A 19,398-nucleotide genomic window follows, 5' to 3' on the forward strand; every position below is an offset into this window, starting at 1 on the left:
GAGGCCACCCGCCCCACACCGGCAGCCAAGGGCGTCTCCCCCTCCCCAGGGCCTCCCCTGCGGAAAGTCCTCTCCAGGTTCTCACCTGTCGGGGGTGGACAAGTACTTCTGCTTCTGGAATTTCTTCTCCAGGCCCATGAGCTGCAGCTCGGTGAAGATGGTACGACTCCGGCGGGGCTTCTTCTGCCGCGGCGTGGGCTGCTCTGTCTCCGACTCGCTGCTGCCTAGGGCCTCGCCCCCTGGGGCCTCAGCGGAGGTGGCCTCGGAGGCTGGGTGGCAGGACAGTGCCTGGGCGGCTCCCGGGGTGGCAGGGACCAGGTGGGAGATGACCGTAGGCTGTCGGGTGATCACTGAGAGGAGAGGGTATGCCCGAAGGGAAGCGGGGCCTAGAAGACACAGAGGGGGGCAGGTCATGAGAGGAGCCAGGGTGGAAGGAAGCCAGGGGCCCTCAGAGGACCACTCGCCCAGACCCATTTGATGAAGTGGGGGCGGGCCTCTGATCCTAAGGAGGGTCTCTCTCTAATGGGAGAAAGGGAAGAAGAAGGACCTCAAGACCTAGAAGTCGTGGGTGCGCAGGTGAGAACACCCAAGCTCCCCACGGCCAAGAAGAGGCTCCTGCAACTCATCTGGTATTAAGAGGGCATTGCCCCCCTTTTAAACCTCTAAATTCTGATTTTATGGATATGGGTCAATAGTCTGAGCAGAAGTTGTAGAAAAAGCTAGAAACTTCAAAAAGCCAGAAAAAGCTAGAAACATGTACTGAAGAATACAGAATAGATTTGCGACATACAAACTGCCTGAGAGCCACCTCTGCTCTTTATAAAAATACATAGTTGCTGGGACGCCTGGGAGGCTCAGTGGTTGAGCCTCTGCCTTCAGCTCAGGTCGTGACCCTGGGGTCCTGGGATCGAGTCCCACATCAGGCTTCCTGCATGGAGCCTGCTTCTCCCTCTGCCTGTGACTCTGCCTCTCTCGGTGTCTCTCATGAATAAATAAATCTTAAAAAAAAAAAACAAAAAACCATAGTTGCAACTATGAATTCTTACTGAGAGGTCTCCAAACTTGAATCCTAACATTTTCAGAGCTGGAAGGATGCTTAAACATGATTTAACTCAACTCCTTCATTTCAGAGACAAGCCTGAGTGAACGGCTAAGGGACTTGCCTAAGATCAGGGAGCCAGGGAGCAAGAAGATCCAGGAGTCAAACCACGTTCTTCTGGCTCGAAGTCTAGGACTTTTATCACATCATGAATCACAGGGGCACATCATTCAGAAGAGGGGGGCAAACAGAAACAGATTTTAATTCACGGGAAAACTCAGCTCCAGTAGCACCCGCTCGCGGCCTACAGCGCCGTGTGAGGCAGGACTGTCGGGCTGGGTCAGAGCTTGGCTGAGAAACCAGAGCTGAGGCTGCCTGCCCAAGTCTGCCGTGGGCATTTGCGGGGGTGTATGGTGGCATATATGCTAGTTATGTGCCACTCCTGCCTTAGGAATTTCAAGGCAGAGTACTTTTCTGTCCAAGAATCTGTTATGTCTTTGAAGTTCAAGTAAAAGAGCTCTTCCTTTCCATCATTCAATAGTATCATGTTTAAAATGTCATGATCGGGACCCATGTAAGTCGCTTTGTCTCTCTGGGTCGCAGCCTTGCCAACCATGTAGTGAGTAAAAATAGATAATTTCAAGGAATTCTTCAAACTCTATTCCGATGCCATAAGAGTACCTCTCATCCCAAGCCCATCTTGATATCTGATGAAAATAGAGAAGACCCAGGGGCCGCCCTTCGGGACTCGGCCCAGCCCTGATGGCTCACTACAAGGGCAAAGGCAAAGCATCCGAGCCAACCAATGCTCACACTGGCTCTGGGTTAAAACCAACCAATGTCACAGCAACACCCGGGTGCTACTTGTGTTGTATCTCCCTCCTCTAGGTTGGCATTTGTCTTCTTATTCATCCCTGTGCTTCTGTCTTGGATCTCAGGTACAGGTATTAAAACAGATAACTTCTCTTGTTCTTTGACTCCTTCTCATAAAGCCCAGTACAAACCACAAAGTTGTTAAATAATAAATCACCAATGGCTATGTCTTCCATTAACTCTCCAGCCAATGCTAACACTGGAGGTTTTGTGTTGTGGATTCTTTTTGAGGGAAAAAAAATCATCTGGGAATGAATTATAGCAAGAAGATGAGAATACTCGGTCAGGCCTGTGGTTTTGGGTCTCCCAGGATACATTATGAAATGTCCCTTTTTGAAAACAGTCTCTGAAAGCTTCTTTATAGACGCAGACACGAGGTGTTTCTCAACTCAAATCACTTTATTCCTTTAATTCTGACATTTTTTTATTTTTTATTTTTTAATCTTTTTTTCAAGATTTTGAAGGAGGGAGAAACAGGCTCCATGCAGGGAACCTGATGTGGGACTCGATCCCGGGACCCCGGGGTCACGCCCTGAGCCAAAGGCAGATGCTCAACCACTGACCCACTCAGGCATCCCTAATTCTGACATTTTTTAAAAAGGAACCACCTTTATTAAACAGGCTAACTTATGATCTAGAAACCTAGGAGCTTACCAGTACAGGGAGTGGCTACTTATCTACCCATCTATAAGACTTTTTATCACCAGAGTTTCAGCTTTCTCTTTTGTAAGAAAGTTAAACATTTTTCCCCTAACATTAAAAAACACTTTGGAGGAGTGGTAGTATCTAGCTTTGACAAGGATATGGGGAAATGGGCTCTCATAGATTATTGGTGAGAGTGTAAATTGGTATAGTCTTTAAGGACAAACTAAGCAGTACCTCTCACATTACTGATCAAGCAATTCTATAATTTGAGATCAATTTTGCACAGAGATTTATGTACAAGTATATTCACTGCAGCCTTGATTATAATTGTGAAAAAGGAAAAACAACCCACATGTCAAGAGGAAAATGATTAAATTGTGGTACATCTACAGTATGAGCTACAATGTAACCACTAAAAAGATCTGTATAAACAGATTGATTGATTACATGGAAAAATAGATAAATTAAAATGGAAAAAAACTCTAAAATAAATTATTGAGAGAAAATAAAGGTATGGGACAATTTACAATCTATTTAAAAAAATCTAGATGTGTGTCTGTACTTATAAGTGCATTTTTTTAAGCCCAGGAAATTAGTCACCAGACTATTACCAGTGGTTACCTCTAGAGAAGGTGTGGGAGTGAAACAGGGTGAAAAGTAGTCTACATGTATTACTCTAATCCTGTATTCAATCTTGCCATGAATGTTTATTGAGCATCTACTATGGGGCTATACTCTGTTCTAAAAGTTGGGGACAGAGCAGTAAATAACATAAAGTCCCACTCTCAGGAAGCTTACATTTTAGTCTGGAAGGTAGACAGCAAACAAATAAATATATATAATGCCAGGTGTGATAACTTCTATGAAGAAAACCACAGCAGATTGAGAAGATGGGGCAGGTGAGGAGGGGGCAGGCATTTCAGAGAGGCAAGGAAGAGATGACAGTTGGGCAGACAGGTGACTCTGTGGAGAGGAGAACCTTGGCAAGAGCACCCAGGGGCACAGAACCAGGTCAAGCAAAGCCCTAAAGTGGGAATGAGCTTGTGTTCAAAGAGTAGCAAAAAAGCAGAGTGGGTCGGGGGGTGGGGGACGTGTCATAGGAAATAATAATTTGGAGAAATATGCCATAGTCAGATCACGTAAGTTCTCAAAGTCCAGGGCAAAGAGTTTGGATTTTCTTCAGGATGTGATAAAAGCATTGGCGAGAGTTGAGCTACAGAAGGACGTGATGTGATTCACATCCTGAAGGTCCCTGTGGCTGCCGTGCAGGGGACCGACTTGGGGGGTGGGCGTGGAGGCCGAGAAGTTAAGCCAGGAGGCGAGGCAGTGTTCTAGACCAGGGACCACCATGCCACGGGCCAGAAAGGTAGCAGCTGCAGGAGTGAGCTGCATGTGCTTTACTGTTAGGGTGGAAGAGCCTGTGCGAGGGCTGAATGTCATGTCTGAGCTACAGAGAGCTGCCAAGTCAGGTCTGGGTTTTTGGCCGTAGCACATAGAAGAACGATGGTGCCAGTTACCATGAAGGGAAAGACTGGGTGAAGAGCCGACCAGGATCTGTGTTTTAGAAGAGCTGCCATGGCACATGGTAGCCTTGTTGAAGAGGCAACTACGTATACCAGTCTGGAGTTCAGAGAGGAGTTAGGCTGGAGACACAGCCCTGACTCATGGGAGTACATGTGGCACTTAGAACCACAGGATTAAATGACACCATCTAGAGAGTGAGTGGAATAAATATAAAGATCCAAGGATTGGGCAAGGGGGTAGGCCAACATCTAAGGCCATAAAAAGGAAACGAAGCCCGTCAAAGGGACCAAGGAAAGGCAACAGAAGTAGTAGGAAACCACTATGTCATGGTATCCTGACCCCTAGATGATACTTCTGCAATACAGCTGACCTTTGAACAACACGGGGGTTAGGGGTACTGATCCCACAGTTGAAAATCCATGTATAAATTCTGACTCTCCAAAAATGTAATTGCTAGTAGCCTACCCTTGACCAGAAGTCTTACTGATAAACAGTTGATTAACACATATCTTGTGTTATTATTTATTTATTATATACTGTGTTCTTACAATGAAGCTAGAGAAAGGAAATGTTATTAAGAAAATTGTAAGAAAAAGAAAATACATTGTACTGTGCTTATTGGGAAAAAAATCTGCATCGAAGTGAACCCATGCAATTCAAACTTGTATTATTCAAGGGTCAACTGTATTTATGTTTTACTACCAAGACATATTATTTTTGTAATCTAAAAAAGAAAGAGACTAAATGAACTTTAGTTTTGTTCTCATTGCAAAGTTTTAATATAGGTCCAATTTGTCAAAAAAGAATTTTCACACCCATAAGTAGTTAAAGCTTCTTCTGAAAATCTGGACCCCCCCCCCCCAAAAAAAAAACCAAATCCCAAAAACAAAAAATCTCAACAACCTAGAAATCGCAGCAATGGAGTATAAAATATGTTTGGTTTTATGACACTGCTAGTAAAATGAGCTCTGAGCAAAGAGGACTCTCTCTGAGCCAATGGCTCTAAAGAATTTTCTCCTCTTGTGATAGAAGGTATTTGAGTCCTCATGCTACACAGAGTCCTATTCTTTCTTTTAAAATAAAAACTTTAATATGGAGAAGTGATAGTCTTTAACAAACAGTCCTGGAATGACTGAATACCCATATGCAAAAAAAGAGAAAACGGAACCTAGAACTCATAACTTATTTTTAAAAATCAACTGAAAACGGATCATAGATCCAAAACTAAACACAAACTTATAAAACTTTTGGAAGAAAACACAGGAGAAAAATCTTTGAGACTTTGGATTAGGCAGGGAATTATTAGCTATGACACCCAAAGAATAACACATCAAAGAAGAGGGGGAAAACTGGTCTCCATCAAAATTAATTTTTAGGGGTGCCTGAGTGGTCAGTTGGTTAAACGTCTGCCTTTGGCTCAGGTCATGATCCCAGGGTCCTGGGATGGAGGCCCACATTGAGTTCCCTGCTCAATGGGAAGCCAGCTTCTCCCTCTCCCTCTGCAGCTTCCCCTACTTGTGCTCCCTCAGTCTCTCTGTCAAATAAATGAATAAAATCTTTTTTAAAAATTAACAACTTTTACTTGGCAAAAGTACTAAGAAAATGGAAACATAAGCTACGCACGGGGAGAAAATATTTGCAAATGACACACCTGACAAATGATTTGCATCCGGGATATATTTAAAAATTCTCAAAGTTCAACAATTAAAAAAAAATCACCCAATAAGAAATGAGCAAAAGTTTTGAGCAGACACTTCACCAAAGTGGATTCATAGACAGTATATATGTACAGGAAAAGATACTTAGCATGATCAGCCATTGAGGAAATGCACATTAAAACTACAAGAGGAGCCTGGGTGGCTCAGACTGTTGAGCGTGGGACTCTTGATTTTGGCTCAGGTCATGAGCTCATGGCCTGGGGTCAAGCCCCACGTGGGGGTTCTGTGCTCAGCGTGGAGTCTGCTCAAGATTTTCTGTCCCTTCCTCTGCCCCTCCCCTCACTTGCATAGTGCTCTCTAAGTAAATAAAATATATATTAAAAAAATAAAACTACAACAAGATACCACTACACAGCTGTTAGAATGGTCAAAAAATTTTTATAAACTGACAATATCAAGTGTTGACAAGGATGTGGAGCAACTTCTCTCTCTTACGCCGCTGATGGGAACGCATGCAAAACAGTATACCATCTTTGAAAAGCAGTTTGGCATTTTCGTATGAAATTAAACTTACAGCAACCATATAACCCAGTAATCCTCCCCTCCTAGGTATTAAGCCAAGTGAAATGAAAACATAAAAACCTGGAACGCAAAAAAAAAAAAAAAAACCTGGAACGCCTGGATGGCTCAGTGGTTCAGCATCTGCCTTCAGCTCAGGGCGTGACCCCAGAATCCTGGGATCAAGTCCCACATCAGGCTTCCCACAGGGAGCCCGCTTCTCCCTCTACCTATGTCTCTGCCTCTCTTTTTGTGTCTCTCATGAATAAACAAAATCCTTAAAAAAGAAAGAAAACATAAAAATCTATATGCCAATGTTTATAGTGGCATTATTAGTAATTATCAAAAACTGGAAACGCAAATATCCCTCAACTAGGATGGAGAAATAAAGTGTGGCACATACACACAATGGGATAAGAGAATACTATTCAAGAACGATAAGGGACCAAAGTGTTGATACACGCAGCGTCATGAATAAATTTCAAACACATTGTGCTAAGTGAACAAAGCCAGACTCAAAGCTGTAGAATTCCACTTATATGACATTCTGGAGAATGCAAAACTAGAGATGGCGAAGACATCTAGAAATCAGTGGTTTCCAGAGATTAAGGGTAGAAGAGGAAACTGACCATAAAGAGGGAACACAAGATAACTGGTGGTGAAGGGGGGAAGTGACAAGGCCGGTTTATTATTATTATTATTCATGTGTAGTTTCAGGTGTACGACACAGAGATCAGACTACTCTATACCTTATACTGTGCTCACCACACATGTAGCTACCATCTAGTGACAGGATGACAGGACTGTTTTGTATCTTGACTGTGGTTCTGGGTTACACAATTTTATGCATTTGTCAAAACTCATAACCATACACTTAAACAGTGAATTTTGGGGACGCCTGGATGGCTCTGTGGTTAAGCTCTGCTTTCCTCTCAGGGCATGATCCCGGAGTTCAGGGATCAAGTATCACATCAGGTTCCCTACAGGGAGCCTGCTTCTCCCTCTGCCTGTGTGTCTTTCATGGATAAATAAAATCTTTAAAAAAAAAAACAGTGAATTTTTACCGAATATAAATTAAAAATAAAATTTTAAACCCCCGAAATAGTCAATAAACGCTTTAACTGCTATTTTGTTTTGGGGAGGGGTCAAAAACATTTTTTTTTAAAATTTGAGCATAGTTGACACCCAATGTTACACATTAGTGCCAGGTGTACAACATAGTGATTCAACAAGTTTATACATTATGCTGCGCTCACCACAAGCGTAGCTGCTATTTGTCACCATCCAATGCTATTACAATCATTCACTATATTCCCTAGGTGGTTGCCTTTTACTCCCATGACTTATTTATTCCATAGCTGGAAGCCTGCATCTCCCACTCCCCTTCGATCATTTACCCATCCCCCCACACATCCCATCCCCTCTGACAACCAAAGGTTTGTGCTCTGTATTTATAGGTCTGATTCTGCATTTTGTTTGTTGGCTTACTCATTTGTTTGGTTTGGTTTTTTTGGTTCAACATATAAGTGCAACCACATGGTATTTGTTTTTCTCACTCTGACTTCTTTCCCTTAGCAGAATATCCTCTAGGTCCATCCACGTTGTCTCACATGGCAAGGTCTCATTCTTTTTTTGAAGCTGAATGATATTCCATTGTGCGTGTGTGTGTGTGTCTGTCTGTCTGTGTGTATATATATACCACATCTTCTTTCAGCAAGGAAATGCTAGAATCAAAAAGACAAGAAGTAACAAGTGGTGAGAAAGTAGAGAAAAAGGAGCTGCGTGCACTGTTGGTGGATGTGTACGTTGGTGCAGCCACTGTGGAAAACAGTATGGAGGCTCCTCAAAAAATTAAAAGTAGAGCTACCCTATATGATCCAATAATTCCACTACTGGATATTTACCCAAAGAAAATGAAAATGTTCTTTCATTTTTATTATAAAAGTAATACAATATGTTCCCAAAAAAATATAAGGGGTGCTTGGGTGGCTCATTCGGTTAAATGTCTGACTTGGATTGGCTCAGGTCATGATTGCAGGTCCTGGGATCCAACCCTGTGTCGGGCTCCCCGATCGGTGGGGAGTCTGCTTCTCTCTCTCCCTCTGCCCCTACCGCTTACTTGTGGTCTCACTCAAATAAATAAAATCTTTGGGGGAAAAAATAAATTTAAAAACAATTCAGAAATATATAAAGTACAAGTCCCCTCTCCTCACTGTCAACCCTAAGCCTTAGAGATAAACTTCCATAACTATCCCTACGTATTAGCACAAACGTACAGATGCTCCAAACCTAGTAACCTGTATGCTAACCTATTGAGACACAGAATTGTTAAAAAGTGTTCATTTTGTAAAATTACGCCACTTTATTTCTTCTAAATGGGTAGCCAACAATGTCAACAGCATTTATTGACCAGTCCAGTGACTTAAAATGCTACCTTTAAGATTCACTAAATTCCCGGAGAAACAAAATGGGGAGTTTTTTGTTCATTCTGGGAATTCTGGGAGTCTGCTAGGGGTTTCCAGTCACCAGAATTCTGAGATTCTCCTGCTGCCCAGAAAAGCAGCATCACCCTTCCCAAAGGCTGCCTTCCGCGGAGGCGGTCACACACCGGTGCTGGTGCTGCTACGAGAAGGTGGTGGGTGTAGGGGAGGGGGCAGGTGGGAGAGGTAAGGCTTAGGAAGCCAAAGAGCATACGCATCTAGAAACTGGGGTGAGTCTGCAACTTTGGAGGGAGCAACGGATACTTATTTAGAGAAAATTTCTGAAAAACATTTCAGGTGTATACTGTGTATAATCCGTGAATACGCGCTTTCAGAAAAACTGAAGATCTTCACATTTCAAGGCTTCCGTGGCCAGATTTCTATTGTCCTTGAATATAATTCTGTACATATGCACTGGGCCATATGGGGCCCTAAAATTAGTTAGGTCCTATTATGTATACATGTGTCTATTTCTGGACTCTTCCGACTGACTGAACTAATATACAAGCTGACCACTCCACTTTAATTATTGTGGTTTTTTAAGGGAGTTTTGTTATCTGGAAGACTAACTCCTCCCTCTTTATTCTTCTTATAAAATTTTCTTGGCCATTGCCATTCATTTATTTGTCCAGTCAAATTTTAGCATCAACTTGTCAGTCTCTAAAAAGGCAAATCTCACTAAAAATTGGGTTCAAGTTACACTAACCTTATAGATTAATTTAAGGAAAAACTTCTTTTGATGATCCTATCCTCTCGTAGGTTGAAAGCAATTGCTGTTATTCAAAAATGGCTTTTGGAGGAACACTCATACACTGTTGATGGGAATGTAAATTGGCACAACCACTCTGTGGAAAATGGTATGGAGGTCCCTTAAAAAATTAAAAATAGAAATTCCATATGATCTAGTAATTACACTTATTGGATATAAAACATCAATTCAAAAAGATATACACATGCATGTGTTCACTGTAGCATTATTAAAAAAAAAAAAAAAGCCAAGATACAGAAGCATCCTAAGTGTCCATCAAGAGAGGAATGGTTAAGGAAGATGTAGGGTATCTAAATATATATATATATATTTAGATAAGAATCACATATATATGGAATATTATGTAGCCATAAAAAGGATGAAATCATGCTATTTGAGACAACACAGATGAACCTAGAGGGTATTATGCTAAGTGAAATAAATCAAACTGAGGAAAACCATATGATCTCATTCATGAATGAAATCTAGAAAAAAATTAATAAATAAAAAGTAGAATCAGACCTATAAATACAAAGAACAAACGAATGGTGGCCAGAGGGGTGGAAGATTGGGAGAAGGGCAAGATTGGTGAAGGGGAGGGGAGATACAGGTATATAGCTCTAGAATGAATAAGTCCTGAGAATAAAGGGCACAGCATAGGGAATATAGTCAATGAGACCATAATAGCTCCGTATGGGGACAGATGATAGTTATACTCGTGGTGAACATAGTATAATGCATAAACTTGTCAAATCACAATATTGTACACCTGAAACTATCAGAACATTGTTCATCATCTGTTCTCAAACAACAAATAAATGGCTTTTGGAGATTTATGCAGTTTGGTTCTCTGAGGCCTACACCCAACAAAAAAACTTCACTGAAAACAACACAAACGGGGGTGCCTGGCTGGCTCAGTCTGTAGAGCAACTCTTGATCTCGGGGTCATGAGTTCAAGCCCTACGTTGTATGTAGGGCTTACTTGCAAAAGAAAAAAAAAAAATTCCCATGAACAACAGTGATCTAAGGCACCGTCCTTCACCAAAGCCTGCAGTTGCAGCAATCTTGACCCGAAATTCCAGTGCACGTTCAGTGACAGAGCCGCAGTCTACTCGTGATGTTGGAGGCACACAGACAAGGCCACCGGGGATTTCGGGAGGACCGCCTTGTAAGTAATATAACTGCGGTGGGGCCATGTGTTGAGTTTTGGGTACTTGGAAGGAACAAGCTCGACGGCACCAGAAGTCCGTGGGTGATGTGTGCGCTACAAAGCACTGAGTGTCCCAAAAGGCAAACCCAATGGGGAGCAGAAAAGTGAGACAACATGTACTTCGGCCAGCTGTCTGCTGTCTTTTCTTGGTTTATTGTACGACCCGATTTCCAATGCAACACTGGCCCCAAGCTATAATCTCAGAGCGCTTGCAACCCCCATTTCAGATTCCCACAAAAGGATGGTGAGATCGTCCAGCCACATTTTGGTATTGTGGCTAAAAATCGTCGGGGGGAAAAAATGTACCATTAATGCATACATTAGGGGGCACTGCGGTCCCTGCGAAGGGGATGATGCGCTGTGCTCTGTAGGAAGTACGGCCTTCTCTCGGCCTGAGAATGATCACTATGTCGAAATGCTGACTGGAGACAGCTGCCCTGCGCTGCTGGATCATTTACATACACTTGTGAAATTCAAGCACATTATCTGCTACCGAGTAATGACTGTAATAAACCAAGGACATTGTTTAAACAAACACATTTTTAGTTGACAAACGGAGTGTAAACATGACCACAATGAATGCATTTTCTAATCGCTGTTTTCCTCCAACCAACCCCCTAACCAAAGTTTTTGCTGCAGGATGGGGTATCATGTGGCTCGGCGGATTGTGTGTACCTAGGAGTCATTCCCTCCCAAACGTCTGACCGTGTTGAATCAGGTTTTGGATTAGAAAATCCGATTTCACTAGCGGTAGGTAAGCCATGGGACATCCCGGGGTGCTTGGGACGCCGCAGAACATTGGGTAGGCGAAAGAGAACATCTTCCCACGGTGCTGATTCTGAAACACTGACCTGGCACATGTGAGTTTGTGGGAGCCAGGTAGGGGCATCCCCGGGGCTGCCGGTCCCAGGCACATGCCCTCGGTGTGAATCATCTTCCAGGGCAGAAGCCTGGCCCCCCAGCCACAGCTGCACTCGGCCCTCGCAGCAGAAGCCCCAAAGAACAGTTTTCGTTCCTCCGCACCTCCCGTGGGCTCCTCGTCCAATCCTCCAACATACCAGGCCCCAAATTGCCTCTCCACACCCACATTTCCGGTTGACACAGGCGAGGGCCAAAGGTCTGAGTGGATAAGAATCTCTAAGCTGCCTGCTTGACTGATTTATGTTCCAGGAATGTGTGACCTATATATCCGCTGAAAGCTTCGGAGGGTCGAAAGCAGCACACGCAAAGACACGGTGCAGAAATTCCCAGATAACCGGACAGGCTCCATGGGGCACACCGGGTGGCTCTAGCTGAGTTTCCTGGGAAAAAATCACACAATCACCCACACCACATGACTCCCGTAGGCTCACATTCCTAACCAACTGGCTGGTAATCCGGGGTAGGGGAAAGAAGCGGATCTGTCTCCACCACCCACTTGTGGAGGGATCTTGAACAGGTTGCCCGCACTTTCTTAGTTTCCTCTTCCATCAAGGAGGGCTAATGGGAGATCGCCCCGGAAGATCCCGGTGAGGACGACATGCGTTGCCCTATGTGAAGTGCCTGGTGGGTGTTGCATTGCTGTTCCCTCCTTGTCCTTCCCTGGAGTGGCCTGATGCTCTGCGAGTGAGCCAAAAGGAAAGCAGACACGTCTCCTTACCAAGAAGGCAGGCTTACTCGTGCCCCACGCACGTGGGGGGCCTTGTCAGGTGCACCCTCAGATGCAGTGCACGACCACCACGCCAGAAACTGCCACGTTCTCTTTGCCACACACAGGTCTTCAAATGCCCTTAGAGCAGCAGGGATTTAACAGGAAAGGGCGGGAGGGCTAACCTGGCCGGACATCCCCTAGAACTATCAAGACTCCAGAAATCATGACTTGGGTTTTACAGACCTATAAAAAAATTTTTTTAAAAAAATCATGCAACACTTAGGAGGCCCAAAGCACAGCCATTCCCAAGAAGGATGGAGGCAGGTGCACCTGGGTGGCTCAGTGGTTGAGCGTCTGCCTTCGGCTCAGGGCATGATCCCGGGGTCCTGGGACCGAGTCCTGCTCTCTGCAGGGAGCCTGCTTCTCCCTCTGCCTGCGTCTCTGCCTCTGTCTCTGTCTCTCATGAATAAATAAATAAAATATTTTAAAAAAATGAATAATAAGAAGAATGGAGCTGGGGAGACACTAGACGGGCCAAAGTCAAGTTCTAACACCGGCAGGGGAAGCAGGTTAGAATTCACGTGCCCTGCCTTATGCTGAAAGAGGGTGAAGGAAAGGCTGAGCGGAGGGTCAGTGGTAATGAGACTGAAAATTCAGTCACCGTGTGTCTAGATTGATAATCTGTAAGCGTGAGAAAGAAGGGGAGGAGGGATGAAAGTGAATATAAAGACGCTCCGAGGGGCCCTTCAGCTTTGTCACACACCAAGTTTCTAGGGTGATTTTGTACGACGAAAGAAAAGAGAAAATGTTTTTAAGAGGCCAACTCAAAGGCTGACAAAATGCCTCAGCCATTAACTACTTCATTGAAAAAAAAAAAAAAAGGAGGGGGGCATTTTGATGGGTCAAGTGTAAACGAATTAAAAACACACGGAATAAACGTATTCCAAAATCCCCATGAGACTGCCATTCTGTCCACCCTGGAAGAGGCATCTAGCTACATAAAAACTTCAGAAGGTTCACAAAGGTTGAAAAAGCAAGGAAGGAGGGAGAACACATTTCAGGGTGCGTGGGGGGTGCATTTAGAAAAACGTAGGGAGTTCGGAAAATAGGCAGAGGACCTCGGAGCGACCCTGGTAGGCCTATGGCACGGCGCCATCTGTTCGGATTCTGGATTTTAGCAGAGACAAGCTCAGTCCTCTCACAGTGAGCCCGCAGTGTCATCAAAACGGCAGCCGCCCACAGGGACACGGGTCTACACCGAGAAAGCCCGTGGTAAAATCAACCGAGCTCACTGGGGCCGATGGGTTTAGGGACCTTCCCCTCCTGCCCTGGACGTCGTACTACCCAGGGATGGGGGCCAGCCACCCTGAGCCCCCGCCACTCCCCAGGCCCTTCTGCCAAGGAACATACTGGAGATGGCACAGTCTCTCTCCTCCCGGCCATCCTGTCTTCTACAGACACCCACACCTGCTTTCTTCCACACCTCGTAACCACTCACTGTCGGAAAGCTTCCCAGAGCAGCTGCTGCTCAGTACAAAGACTGAATTAATCACTCCTACCTTCCAGCGCCCACAGCATTTTGTTTGTGTCCTTATTCACCCTTACTTAATTCAAACCTTGGAGTAAGAGTTAATGTGTTGACACCTCTCTCTCTCTCTCTGTCTCTCTCTCTGTCTCTCTCTCTCTCTCTCTCGACATTGCAAACTTCTGTAGGACAACAGCAGGATGCGCCTCTTCCCAGTGTCTAACTCCATGTCTTGGGCACACATTTTTTGCCTGGAACCAGAAGACGGGGGCTGGAGATAAGCTTCTGTCACCTTTGGGCTCTACGGCCTTGGTCAAACCAGATTCCCAAGCTTCTGTTTTCTCTTCTATAAAATGGCAGCGATACCTCTCCACGGGCTTGCAGAAGGTAGACGACAGATAATGAGCATGAAGAGAAATATTTTCCAACAATGAAGAGCCAGACCAAGAGAGGCACTGATTTTTTTCATAACACTCAGGAGGAAGCAATGTTCCATAGTTTGGAGATGCCTCTATTCATTAGAAGTCACAACACCGCTCTCTTGTGCTTGACCGGATCCAGCCCTTTGCTTCAGACCTTGCGTTTTGCCATTTCTAATGAGGGTCCTGGTGTCCCACGGATGCAGTCCACACAAAGCCGACCAGGAGGAGTCTTCTTGTTCACTGTCACTATCACCAGTGAACCTGATCCACAGCTCTGCAGCTCTGTGCTAACTGCTGGAGACAGGAAGACAATTCTCCATCTCTGCCCTCAAAAAGCTAATTATCTCATTGGGAAAATGAGACATTAAAATTAAAAAAAGAAAACAAAGGAAAACCAAGAAGCATGTGGCAATGCTGGGTAGGATAAGAACCCTAGGAATTCAGGACAGGTGGCTGTGTTCTAGAGAATATAGGGCCTCATCGTGGAAAGAGGAGGAGTTGGGTTGGGGGGAGAAATGAAGGCATGGATGCCGGACCCACTGTCAAGGAAAAACCCAACAGGATCTGGAAAACCACCAGACTCAGGGGGAGACAGGTGCAGACACATGAATACCCAAAGACTCTAGCGGCCCAGGCCGGAACTGTGGCACCTCCGCCATGAGAGAATGTCCTGGTGGAAAAGATCAGGCTTACAGAGGCTTATTGAGTTTACGGTAACAATCGGACACCCAAGCGATGATGCCTAACAGGCAGGGACAGTCACAGGCCATAGTGCCTAGAAGTGCTCCAGAGTTGAAGGGTTGAAAGTCAAATCCATCTCCAAGAAATAAACACTTACAAACAACAGAGGATCAAGGCCTGGGCCCTGGGGTCCGACTTTATCAATGGGGCTGGAGAAGGAAAAAGAAGCAACAAACAAGACAGACTTGCCTAAGGAGGAAGCAGCACAAGTAGAAGAGCAGAGGCTCGATGAAAATGGCCAAAGAGAATTTCAAGAATGAAAAACGTTCAGTGAGTTTACTCACTAGGGAATCTTTTTGACTTCAGTTCTGAAACTGTCCTCCCTTCTCTGCTACGTCCAGACCCACCTTCATAGTATGGGAATCTCTACCAGGCAAGCTGGGGACATGTGCCTAACACCAGGGCACTGGGCAAAGCTTCTAGAAAAAGCCACAAGAGGTTACCTTTCTGCAAGTGGCCCCGCGGGTCCACAGGCGAGCTCCTGATTACCCAGAAGGAAAAGCATCTGCCAAACTTAGAACCTGTCTCGTGCCAAAATGTAATTTTCCAAATTCAAGTTCATTTCCTCCTTCTCCCTATGCATTCTAATCCTGGCTGAAATGTATTCTCTATAGCTTGCCTTTGGTTGCAAAGAATAGAAACAAAGTGGGATAAAAGAGAATAAAATTCAATTTAATTTAACAAATTATGGAATACCTCATGGAGACGCCGTGCCAAGAACTGAGGATAAAACAGTACACAAGACAGACCAGGTCCTTGCCCAGCTTATGGTCTGGCCAGATGGCGGACACTTAAGAAAGAAGTAATTCAAGGTGCTATAAAGAGCATTCAGCAAGAGGATTTAACCAAATATAGGCAGTCAGGATGCCCCCAAAAGGGTGTTATTTAAACGGAGATGTGAAGGATGAGATTAGCTGAGATTCTAACCAAAGACTAATAGAGAATAAAAAGACGACAGGTAAAAGTATTCAAATTTGCCAAATACTAACTGTAAAAAATATATGTATATATTTTTAAGAAAAACAAAAACACAGCATGAAACGGCATTTGGGCCTCACCAGAGGATAACAGAGCTTCTAAGGTGGAGACTGGTTCTGCTGAGTGGGGACCATGGGAAGAGTTCTCTGCCGGAACAAGAAGGCAAGTCCCTAAACTGGAGTGCTCTCCAACAAACCAGGGGCTGGTAGGCCCCCCCAGATATAGTCAGGGATCAGATCATCCCCTTTTGCCATAACGACTGGCAGATACAGGCATTTTCATCCAGTTGTCTCAACATCACAAGGGCGGTCGTATCACTTCTGTGGTCCAGTCTCCTCTTCCTGGTAATCCCTTTGTTTTCTGGTAAAAGTGCCTCCTTAAAGGTTATACAGTGAATGAAGTCAGGGAACACAGAACTACGTGGCAGAAAAAGGAGTCAACCTTTGGAGAGACTCCCCTATCAAGGAGAGGAGGAAAGAGAAACTCTGTGTTTGGTGGAAGGATCTTGTTGGGTAGAATGGACAAATTCCTCTCCCTTTCTCTTCTACTCAGGCCATTAAGATCAAGGGCAGACAAACCGTTGGAAAATTATATAGCAGAAATATCAATATGTACTCATGTTTGAGTCTTGCTCTTGCACATGGTAAAAGGTAAGACTAATAAGGGTAAGAGTAAGAATAACAGCAATAAGATTCTGCAAACCAGTGAACATGAATCATGTGAACCACGGTTACCCCATTGACCAACTAGGACCAAAGACAGTTGCTCCCTACAGCAAGAAGAGCTTCCCCTTCCCTACACTGGGCCAAATCCTGTCTGTGAAGATCCAACCCTACCCTCAACAATGCCAACATTAAGCTTATGTAGCCTTCAGTCCGTAATGAGATCTTTGAATCTTCCTCTCCGTAAATGAGGACGTTAGATGGTTCTTAAGGTCCCTTTTTGGTACCAAGAAGCAATCATGTTATCAGCAATTATCATACTTGGAGACAGTGTGTGTCTCTTAAATTTCTCAACCTGACTGTAAAGTCCTTGCCTTACATTTCTATCTTCCACACTGTGCCTCCCATATTTTGCCAGGATACCTACTGAACAAATATTACCTGAATTAAACAAGTGTGCTGAGAATGAGAGTTTTAATGCCCACAGGTAAGTTTCTCCAGCACTACTCAATCTTCTCACTTCACAAGGATGTGGAGTGATAAACTGTATACTCCTTTGCTAGCCCCATAGGTGATCCAGATTGCAACTATCTTGCATAAAGTCTATGTACAATTAAGACTTTGGGACCATGTGATTTATAGTTAATGACACGATGACTAACAGAACACAGAGAATATTTTTTTCTAGCCCAGCCTTTGATGTATGAGGCAGATGATATTCAACAGAGTCACCCAGAAAGCCAATGTCTGAACTAGGACCAGAGCTCACACCCCTAGAGGTAGGGACAAATGATCTGTTCATGTCACGGTACTGTCATTCTAGGCAGGAACTAACCAAAGAACTGAGTAATGGTTGTCCACAGACACGTATTTCCTTCTTTCATGTGGTCTATTTTTTTTTCTTCTTATCGTTAACTCATTCTGCAACCTAGAATTAAAAGCTCTGTGATTTTGATAATCTCAGAGGACATGGTAAATACAAATGTGGAAATTTCTGGGCCACTGCAATTCCCCTTTTTCCCCCCTCAGCTATACTGAAGCGTGATTGAGAAATAAAAATTACATACATATGAAGTATACGACGTGATGATTTGATATAGGCCCACATTGTGAAATGACTATCACAATCAAGCTAATTAACATAGCCATCACCTCACATAATTGCCTTTCTGTGTGTGTGGCAAGAATACACTTGGCAAATATCAAGTACACGACAGACACATTATTCTGTTTTTTAAGATTTTATTTATTTATTCATGAGAGACACACAGAGAGAGAGAGAGCAAGAGTGAGAGGGAGAGAGAGAGGCAGAGACACACACAGGCAGAGGGAGAAGCAGGCTCCATGCAGGAAGCCGGGCATGGGACTCGATCCCGGGTCTCCAGGATCACGCCCTAGGCTAAAGGTGGCACTAAACTGCTGAGCCACCCGGGCTGCCCACGACACATTATTCTTAATCGTGGTCACCACCTGCTGTGTGTTAGGTCTCCAGAATGCATCAGTCTCATAAACGGATGTCAGTCCCCTTTGACCAACATCTTCCTATTTTTCCAAACCACCAGCTCTCTGTAACCCTTTTCTTCTCCATTTCTAGGAGTTGCTAGACTGCACACCTGAGTGAGATCCTGCAATATTTCTCTCTCTGTGTCTGGCTTATTTCACTCAGCATTATGTCTTCCAGGTCCACCCATGTTGTCACAAATGGCAGGACTTTTTATAAGGCTGAATAATATTCTACTGCATGTGTACTCTATGTTTTCTTTATCCACTCACCTGTCAATGGACACTTGAGTTGTTTCCATGCCACGGCTGCTGTGAATAATGGTGCAACGAACATAATGCAGAAATATCTCTGCGGAAAGTGATTTTATTTTCTTTGGATGTGCACCCAGAAGTGGGACTGCTGGATCATAAGTAGTCCTATTTTTCATTTCTTGAGGTACCTTCCATCCTCTTTTCCACAGTGGCTGTAATCATGCGGCTCATTTTTAGCCGAAGCTAAAGTGATGAGCCCAAGCTTGAGTGTTTTCGAGGTTACCAACTAATAATGTGATATGTCACAAGCCATTTTGAAAGACTTCTGCTTAGAAATTTCTCCTAAATTGGGCAAATACATGTATAGGAAGAGAGGAGGAACATAAGGGTAGACCTTTGATTTATGTATTACAGCTTGATGGCCTGCAACATTTTCATTGACTTGCTCACTACAAATAATAATAATAATAATAATAATAACAACAACAACTCGCCCTATGTTAAGGGTCGTAGGAAGGGTCAGTCTAAAAGAGGAAAGACTCAACAAGTCACTAAATCAGTCGCATGCCTCTTAAACTCTACCGAGACAGATAGAGGGGACAAAAGAAGGAAAGCTTATTGAGCTTATTGGGCTAAACCTCGTACATACCCATCTCTTAGTCTGAGCAAAAATTATCAATGACTCGGGCACATATCTGGAATCTACACAGATAACTGTCTAATTCATGGCCATGATCAGTTAATTATATCACAATACTTTCCAAATTTCTAAAATACAATTTACCGGGGACTTTCCTTTCTGATATCCTAGTACTAGTTCCAGATAATCAATGTACACGCTCACATGGTTAAAAACCTTCTGCTTCTTCCAGGGAGTGCTAATGAGTTATGCCCTGGTGTTGGCTCACAATGCCTGAGAAGAGTCAACCCTTATCTCAAGGGCCCCATAA

At 44.1% G+C, this 19,398-nt stretch overlaps 1 protein-coding gene across 1 annotated transcript in view; it reads right to left on the bottom strand.

The window, feature by feature from the left end:
- BARX2 (BARX homeobox 2) overlaps nt 1-19,398 on the bottom strand; it is a 73,646-nt gene that overhangs the window by 14,050 nt on the left and 40,198 nt on the right. Inside the window, exon 2 of the mRNA XM_025464921.3 lies at nt 86-386. Within this exon, the coding sequence (XP_025320706.1) occupies nt 86-386 (301 nt within the window). The remainder of the gene's footprint in view (nt 1-85; nt 387-19,398) is intronic.

This window comes from Canis lupus, chromosome 5, assembly GCF_003254725.2.
Source record: "Canis lupus dingo isolate Sandy chromosome 5, ASM325472v2, whole genome shotgun sequence".
In the NCBI taxonomy this organism is placed as follows: domain Eukaryota; kingdom Metazoa; phylum Chordata; class Mammalia; order Carnivora; family Canidae; genus Canis; species Canis lupus.